At 40.3% G+C, this 9,592-nt stretch overlaps 1 protein-coding gene across 3 annotated transcripts in view; it reads right to left on the minus strand.

Annotated features, from left to right (window-relative positions):
* Window positions 1-9,086, minus strand: part of fbxl3a (F-box and leucine-rich repeat protein 3a) — a 24,887-nt gene extending 15,801 nt beyond the window's left edge. The window contains exons 1-2 of one of the 3 annotated variants that reach the window (XM_029703693.1): window positions 8,831-9,086; window positions 2,104-2,494 (exon numbers count right to left, since the gene is read on the minus strand). In XM_029703693.1, coding sequence (XP_029559553.1) covers window positions 2,104-2,493 — 390 coding nt within the window. In that variant the 5' untranslated portion in view covers window position 2,494; window positions 8,831-9,086. Of the gene's footprint in view, window positions 1-2,103; window positions 2,495-7,778; window positions 7,831-8,079; window positions 8,101-8,830 lie in introns of those variants that run through there. The other 2 variants (XM_029703694.1, XM_029703695.1) reach the window with 2 other exon arrangements.
* Window positions 9,087-9,592: the final 506 nt, after the last annotated feature.

The following is a 9,592-nucleotide window of genomic DNA, read 5'->3' on the forward strand; positions in this document are numbered from 1 at the left end:
ACTTATAACATTGGTGATGATGTCAGATATTGTAAATTCCATTTATATGCAGATGACACAGTGATGTACTCTATTGCTTCTACAGCGGACCAAGCTTTAATGCAGTTGGAGTCTGATTTTAGGATACTACAGGGGTCTCTTTTACAGCTTAAACTTGTTTTAAACGCTAAGAAAACAAATGTCATGTTTTTTTCTAGGTCTAAACTCTCAGTTAGAAACACTTTTGTAATCACTAGCTTGGATGGTACTCAAATCAAACAGGTCTCTGCATTTAAATATTTAGGGGTATGGTTAGATGACAGGCTTTCTTTTAAAAAACATGTTACTGAATTGGGAAAAAAGCTCAAATTCAAGATAGGGTTCCTTTATAGAAACAGGGCTTGTCTGTCCTTTGTAAATAGAAAACAAATTGTGCAGACTACTTTTATGTCCGTTTTAGATTATGGTGATATTATCTATATGCATGCATCGGCAAACACATTAAAACCACTGGATGCTATTTACCATTGTGTACTCAGGTTTATCACGGGTGATAGTTACAAAACTCATCACTGTATCCTTTATCAACATATGGGTTGGGCCTCTCTATCTGTGAGGCGAGAGCAACATGCTCTCTTGTTTATTTATAAAGCGCTTCTTTTAAAACTACCTCCATATATATCATCATTAATTTCCACTAGATATACAAATTTTAAAACCAGATCACAGATGTGGATTACATTAGAGATTCCTGCGGTCTCCACAGAGTTGGGTAGGACTGCCTTTAGTTCCTTTGCGCCTTATTTATGGAACAAACTGCAGATCCAACTTAAGTTAGACACTCTGGTGTCCCTTGCCCATTTTAAAAATGTTATGGAGGATCAATATGACGTTATCTGTGATTGTTTCTGTTGAATTGCGTCTTTGTTTTGTATGTTTGAAATGTTCTTGTCTGTATGCCTAAAACTGTATATGTCAACATGTTTACACAGGGCACAGCCGTAAAAGAGATCCAGGTCTCAGTCTGTTTTCCCTGTTAAAATAAAGATAAAAAAAAATATTATTATATATATATATATATATATACACATACACACATATACATACATACACACACACACACACACATATATATATATATATATATATATATATATAACTTAAAAATATAAATGCAAAATGTTGGTCCCATGTTTCATGAGCTGAAAAAAAAGATCTCCGATATATTCCTTATGGACAAAAAGTGTATCTGAAATTTTGTGCACAACTGTTTACATCCCTGTTAGTGAGCATTTCTCCTTTGCCAAGATAATCCAGCCACCTGACAGGTGTGGTATCAAGAAGCTGATTAAACAGTATGATCATTAGACAGGTGCATCTTGTGCTGGGGACAAAACACCACTCTAAAATGTGCAGTTTTGAGGGAGTGTGGCATGCTGACTGCAGGAATATCCACCAGAGAATTTTAAATGTTAATTTCTCTATCATAAGGACTAATTAATTTATTTCAATTGACTGATTTCCTTATATGAACTCTAACGCAAACATTTTCAAATCACTTGACCTCTGATGCCAATCATAAAATTAATTCTCGATTTCGCATACCATTCTTAATCAAAAACAAACAATTGCAGATTCTCCTCAATTTCTTTTCAACGGCAAAGTTGACGTAAGTAGTCCGCATGGACAATGGCATTGTCTCCAACCAAAATTTTAGAGGCCCTCTTCTTGGTCGCAGACAAATTTTCCTGTTTCGAAGCTCATTTCCTGCAATTCAGCATTTTGCAATGCGCACGACAGAAATTGTGCAGTTTATAGCTAATTTCCTATGGTTTATGCTGTGTTCTTATGCTATCTGTGTGACTCAAACATAACATGAATGGGGGACCCATGCCATACATTTTTATTTTAGATTCTCCCTTTTATTTTGGTTATTGTTAGTTCTCAAAGATTATCTTATTTAAAAATATATAGCGCCATTCTCTTTTCTGCATACTTTATATCTTGTTTTATTTGTTTAAGTTTATACTGAAAATGTTTTTACTATCCCGAAAATATAAAAATTGGAGTGGCTGCAACAATTCATGGACAAAGGGGAAACACTGAATTGTCTTTCCCACTCACTTTGAAGCTGACATACTGCAGGTGGTTCGAATGCCTCTTGATGATCTGTTTGATTAGGTCTGGGTGTGTCGCCTTCAGGTAAGAACTGGCAGGCTGGTTCAGCTCAAACTCAAAGCACCTCCATAGCTCGGGCATGTGGAAAGCTTGGTTCCAGCCGCGGCACACTTGCGAGGCATACGCCCGGTCCAGAAGAGGCAGGAATTGGAAGATGTTGAGCAGGATCTCCTGAGGGAGCAGTGCCCAGTCGAAGCCAAACTCGCAGAGATCTACATCAGTCTCTTCTTCCTCCTCCTCTTTGCTTGGCTGTACCTTCCGCACCTTCTTGCAGGACTCGGTTGGGCCCTCGCCGGAAGAGCTGCAGGCGTCCTCATCTCCTTTCACCCTCTTCATCCTATAGGGGGAGACACACAACGAGGTTTGGTGGGAATAATACATCACATATCATTGGCCTGCTGGCAATTATAGTTTATTAAACACGGGATTTCATACATTAAAATCACAGCATACAATGCCATAATTATAGAAGAATAACAGCCAGGTAACAATACTAAAAGGTATCTTATTTTATTGCCTTATTGGAACTAATAACTGATACTGCATTCCTGGCATACAACATTTTCACCGTTAACATTATATTAGTTAGGCAAGGGTAGGAATGTCAAAAGTTCGGGTTTGGACACTAGTGAACAGTGCCTGGAGTTGCTTACCCTAAAATGGTTAATACTATTGAGAAATATGTGACTATTGACTATTACTATAATCCTAAATTACGATATTTTATTATTTTGCCATATCTAATTAACCAAAAATATAAAAGACAACATGCAACAATTTCAATTATTTAGTCAATTGAAATAAATAAATTAGGCCCTAATTTATGGATTTCACATGACTGGGCAGGGGTGCAGCCTGGGACAGCATATTTTTCCCTCCACAAAAGGGCTTTATTACAGACAGAAATACTTGTTAATTTCATCAACTGTCCAGGTGGCTAGTCTCAGATGATCCCACAAGTGAAGATGTGGAGCTACTGGGCTGGCGTGGTTGCACGTGGTCTACGGTTTGAGGCCGGTTGGACCTACTGCCAAATTCTCCAAAAACACGGAGGTGGCTTATGGTAGAAAAATGAACTTTGAATTCTCTGGCAACAGCTCTGGTGGACATTCTTGCAGTCAGTATGCCAATTGCATGCTCCCTCAAAACATTATACATCTGTGGCATTGTGTTGTGTGACAAAACTGCACATTTTAGAGTGGCCTTTTATTATCCTCTGCACAAGGTGAACTTGTGTAATGATCGTGCTGTTTAATCAGCATCTTGAAATGCCACACCGGTCAGGTGGATAGATATCATGGCGAGGAGAAATGCTCACTAACAGGGATGTAAACAAAGTAGTGAATGAAATATGAGAGAGTTTTTTGTGCGTATGGTAAATTTCTGGGATATTTTATTTCAGCATGAAACATGGGACCAACACTTTACATGTTGCGTTTATATTTTTGTTCAGTGTAGATTTAAGAAACTGTAACTCGTCCACTCGGGAACATTCACCATCTTCTGGGTAAGCAACTCCAGTGTAGATTTGGCTTGTGTTTTAGGTAATCAAATCTAATTTGATTTGTCACGTGACGAATACAACAGGTGTAGACCTTACTGCGAACGGCTTACTTACAAGCCCTTAACCAACAATGCAGTTAAGAAAATATTTACCAAATAAACTAAAGTAAAAAAAATAATATGAAAAAAGGGTATATACGGGGGCCATTTGATTAATTGTTCAGCAGTCTTATGGCTTGGGGGTAGAAGCTGTTAAGAAGACTTTTGGACCTGGACTTGGCGCTCCAGTACCACTTGCCGTGCGGGAGCAGAGAAAACAGTCTATGACTGGATGGCAGGATGCTGATGATGTATTGGGCCGTACGCACAACCCTCAGTAGTGCCTTACGGTCGGATACCGAGCAGTTGCCATACCAGGCGGTGATGCAACAGGATGTTCTTGATAGTGCAGCTGTAGAACTTTTAGGATATGGGGACCCATGTTAAATCTGCCCGCCTTTTCCTGTAGTCCACAATCATCTCCTTTGTCTTGCTCACGTTGAGGCAGAGGTTGTTGTCCTGGCACCATACTGCCAGGTCTCTGACCTCCTCCCTATAAGCTGTCTCATCGTTGTCAGTGATCAGGCCTACCACCGTTGTGTCGTCAGCTAACTTGATAGTGTTGGAGTTTTGTTCACCCACAACTGCGTGGCCAAGCAGGGAGTACAGGAGAGGACTAAGCACACACCTCTGAGGGGCCCCGTGTTGAGGATCAGTGTGGCAGATGTCTTGTTGCCTACCCATACCACCTAGGCGCGGCCCGTCAGGAAATCCAGGATCCAGTTGCTGTGAGCACTATGGTGTTGAATGCTGAGCTGTAGTCAATGAACAGCATTCTCACAAAAGGTTTTCCTTTTGTCCAGGAGGGAAAGAGCAGTGTGGAGTGTTATTGAGATTGCGTCATCTGTGGATCTGTTGGGGCGGTTTGCGAATTGGAGTGGGTCTAGGGTTTCCGGGACGATGGTATTGATGTGAGCCTTGATTAGCTTTTCAAAGTACTTCATGGCTACCGATGTAGTCATTTAGGAAGGTTACCTTCGCTTTCTTGGGCACAGAGACTATGGTGGTCTACTTGAAACATGTAGGTATTACAGACTCGGTCAGGGAGAGGTTGAAAATGTACACATGCCAGTTGGTCCGTGCATGCTCAGAGTACACATCCTGGTAATCCGTCTGGCCCTGCAGCCTTGTAAGTGTTGACCTGTTTAAAGGTCGTGCTCACATTGGCTACGGAGAGCGCGATCACACAGTCCTCCGGAACAGCTGGTGCTCTCATGCATGCTTCAGTGTTGCTTGCCTCAAAGCGAGCATAAAAGGCATTTAGCCTGGCTGGTAGGCTCACAGCTAGGTTTCCCTTTGTAGTCCGTAATAGTTTGCAAGACCTGCCACACCGCACGAGTGTCAGAGCCGGTGGTGAATTCACCTCCCAGTGTCTGGTGGAAAGCAGACTGAACCAGGTTTTCCTCTAGGACTTTGCCTGTGCTTAGCTCCATTCCATTTATTTTTTTATCCTGAAAACCTCCACAGCCCTTAACAATTACAAGCATACCCATACCATGAAGCCAGTACCTTTTTTTAAAGGTATCTTTGGCCAACAGATGCATAACTGTATGAAATCCATCGATTAGGGCCTGATACATTTATTTCAGTTGATTGATTTCCTTATATGAGCTGTAGCTCAGTAAAATATTTTAAATTGTTGCATGTTGTTTATATTTTATTCAGTGCACCTGAAAATATATGGCAAAACCTGAAAATGGTTGTCAAGCAATGATCAACCGGCCAAAGCTTGAAGAATTTAAAAAATAATAAATGAACAAATGTTGAACAATCCAGGTGTAGAAAGCTCTTAAGAGACTTACCCAGAAAGACTCTCAGCTGTAACCGCTGCCAAAGGTGCTTCTACAAACTCAGGGGTGTGAATAAATTTGATATTTCTGTATTTAATTTTAAAAAATGTCTAAAACCATGTTCTTGCTTTGTCATTATGGGGTAGTGTGTAGATGGGCGATAAAAAATAAATATTTAATAAAATGTTGAATTTAGGCTGTAACATGTGGAATAGGTCATATGAATACTTCCTGAAGGCACTGTATGCATAAACCCGAGTCAATTTCTGCAGCCTAATACAAACCCCTATAAAAATCCATCTGTTTAAGCTAGAAATAAACAGAAAGCAAAGAAACAGAGCTAACGCTTCTTAGAGACTTGCTTTCATCGAGAATGACAGATGTATAACTCATATTTATTTCGTCAAGCCGCTCAAAAAGCTACACATTGCAGCTCTAATGCATCAACTTTAAAACCAAATAATTAATAACAGGAATACTTTTAACTGAGTAAATTAAGATGGCATAGGCCTAATCACAATACAGGTGAAAGCATATTCAATAGGAGTGTGTGCATGCATTGAGTTATTGAGCTTATTTTGGCTGACCAGTGGAGTCTATGGCGCTACAGATGACAAACAATCGGTTTTGTATTAGCCTACTGATCAACAACATTTGCAAAGAAGCATCACTCCAGCATGTCACACCTGTATGGAAGGACATCATAAGCACTGCTGTTAGTTTTAGAATATAAAATAAGGGTAGAAGCTGTTGAGGAGCCTTTTGGTCCTTGACTTGACGCTCCGGTACTGCTTGCTGTGCGGTAGCAGAGTGAGGCCACTCGACCACTAAAATGGATCTGATTTGTCTGTTTGCAGAATGTACTGCTGATCCCAAATGATTTTCCCTAAAGGAAATTGTGTTAATTTATTGATGGATATCTGATGGATACGATTGCGGCTGGTCAGATATTGTACACCAGTAAATAGCTTACAATACATCAGTGGTTAAGAAACTGTGTGGTTAAACTGCAAGTTAGATGGCTCGTTGCTGAAAATGGTGCATGTGCAAAATTATAAACTGCTAACATTAGCTATTAACTCCCATCTGATATCTTAGCACCACACCATGTTTATATAGCCAGCCAGCTAGCATAGTAGCTAATACAGCTAGCTAGCACCACAGATGAAAGGGTTAGTTATCATAATCATTGCTAACAGGTCACATACAGTGCCTTCAGAAAGTGTTCATACCTCTTTACTTACTACACATTGTGTTGTGTTAGAGCCTGTATTCTAAATGGATTAAATAGATTGTCTCACCCATCGACACAATACTCCATAATGACAAAGTGAAAACATGTTTTTTTTATTTTTGCAAATGTATTAATAATGAAACAGAAATCTCTTTCACATAAGTATTCACAACCATGAGTCAATACATGTTAGAACCACCTTTGGCAACGATTAAGAGCCTTCCACACCTGAATTGTACAATATTTACACATTATTTAAGAAATTCTTCAAGGGCTGTGAAGTTGGTTGTTGACTATTGCTAGACAGCCATTTTCAAGTCTTGCCATAGATTTTCAAGCAGATTTAAGTAAAAACTCTAACTAGGCCACCACATCTGTGGTGTTAGCTAGCTAGTAACTAGAACAATCAATCTTGGCAAGCAACTCCTGTGTATATTTTGCCTTTTGTTCTAGGTTATTGTCCTGCTGAAAGGTGACTACCAGGTTTTACTCTAGGATTTTGCCTGTGCTCAGCGTTTAATTAATTAGTAAAAATGTCTAAAAACATAATTACACTAACATTATAGGGTATTGTGTGTAGGCCAGGGACACAAAATCTCAATTTAATCAATTTTAAAGTCAGGCTGTAACACAACAAAATGTGGAAAAAGTGAAGGCACTGTAGCTATCTGCTTAAACTAGATAGCTTCCTTAATGCATTAATGTCCGGGCATGTCGACACTAGCCTTAAAATGCAACATTTCAAAATGTAGCTAACAGTTCTGCACGCTGTCCTCTATCCAGTGATGTAAAAAATATATCTAGTTTCCATGTGGTTTTTGAGTTGGTACTTTAAACAGCACATTGCAACTTGACAAAACAACAGTTTTTGGGGAGTGTGCAGTTTATAAGGTGCTTGTATAAAAAAAATATGATTATTGTGTAACCGATGTGAAATGGCTAGCTAGTTAGCGGTGGTGCGCGCTAATAGCGTTTTAATCAGTGACGTCACTCACTCAGACCTTGAAGTAGTTGTTCCCCTTACTCTGCAAGGGCCGCGGGTTTTGTGGAGCGATGGGTAACGATGCTTCGAGGGTGGCTGTTGTTGTCTGTGTGCAGAGGGTCCCTGGTTCGAGCCCAGGTAGGGGCGAGGAGAGGGATGGAAGCTATACTGTTACATTGGTGCCGTGACCCGGGTCACTGGTTGCTGCGGAAAAGGAGGAGGTCAAAAGGGAGATGAGTGTAACCGATGTGAAATGGCTAGCTAGTTAGCGGTGGTGCGCGCTAATAGCGTTTCTAATCGGTGACGTCACTCACTCAGACCTTGAAGTAGTTGTTCCCCTTGCCTGCAAGGGCCGCGGCTTTTGTGGAGCGATGGGTAATGACGCTTCGAGGGTGGCTGTTGTTGATGTGTGCAGAGGGTCCCTGGTTCGATCCCAGGTAGGGGAAGCTATACTGTTACACATCCATGTGTAAAAACGACATTTTATGTTCAGATGTTAAATATATCAAACTGTTTCTGCATATTGGCATTGGGCTATATATAAATATTTATTTTCTACTGTTAGGAGGAACAGCATCATTTTCAACTTACATTTTAGGAATATAAATGTAACTCAACATTAATTTCCAATGCTATTGTTCTTAAATAAGGTCAAAAGTTGTGATTGATTTATTTTGATGATATACCAGAAATCACCAAAACGGGTTTGCACTGCCTAATATGGGGCCATACAGCCATTGGAGCCAGAAGGGCAATTGTAACATTAACTACAAACTAGTACTATACAATGATGAGGAACCTAACGCAAGCTAGGTAAATTAGTTAGCTAGCCATTACAATATAGTTATTTGACAACTACTTAGAAGTTCATAGCTAGCTAGTTAGCATCCTTCCACGCATGAGGATACTGTCTGGCCAAGTTTGCTGTGCCAATGTTAACCTAAGTTAGTTAACTAACTAACGGTCAGCACTTTACGAGCTAGTCAAATGATTGGTAACGTTAGATAACTAACCCAAACGTTAAACCGACAATCAAATTATATTATAGTTGACCCATCCCCTTACCTTATGTTTACACTTGGCAGCTGGCTAGCTGTTGAGGTGAAAAACTCCGATCACTGGCAACTTCAACCCCGGCCGGCACATTCACCCGTGCCAAATATCGCCACATTTACAGTTTTATTTTAGATAATGTTCGTGTGTTGTGCTATATCTCCAGTGACGTAAATTATTTAGCAGGAGTTTCAGCTGTCCCCCCCCCATCCGTGAAATGGCGACGTGTTGTTGTGACAGTAGCGGTGCATTGTGGGTGATACTGTATGAAATGGCTTCCTCTTCTTCGGTGGGATTTATTCGCTGTTGGCATCCAACGGTATGGTGCATTATCGCCACCTATTGTACTGGAGTGTGGGCCAGAGAAAAGGAGAAACTAAATCCAACCTGCCAGCCCCATTGCTCTTTAAAAAAATAATAATAATATTTGAGACTGTATCTAATGATGTTCTACTCAATATTCTCTTTGAACTAATTTCCTGGTTCACCTTCTCCCTCATACTAGATATCAGCCTCTCTCTTTCCTCTGATACTGCCCACACTGTAGCAGGGCTCCCGATTGGCGCAGTTGTCTAAGACACTGCATCTTAGTGCAAAAGGCACCAAATCCAGGCTGCATCACATCCGGCCGTGATTGGGAGTCCCATAAGGTGGCGCACAATTGGCCCAGCATCGCCGGGGTAGGCCGTCGTTAAATAAAGGTTAAAAACAATAATAATAAAGACTAAAAACAATAATAATAAAGGTTAAAAACAATAATCATCAAGGTCTTAT

Source organism: Salmo trutta, chromosome 20, assembly GCF_901001165.1.
Source record: "Salmo trutta chromosome 20, fSalTru1.1, whole genome shotgun sequence".
Taxonomy (NCBI): Eukaryota; Metazoa; Chordata; class Actinopteri; order Salmoniformes; family Salmonidae; genus Salmo; species Salmo trutta.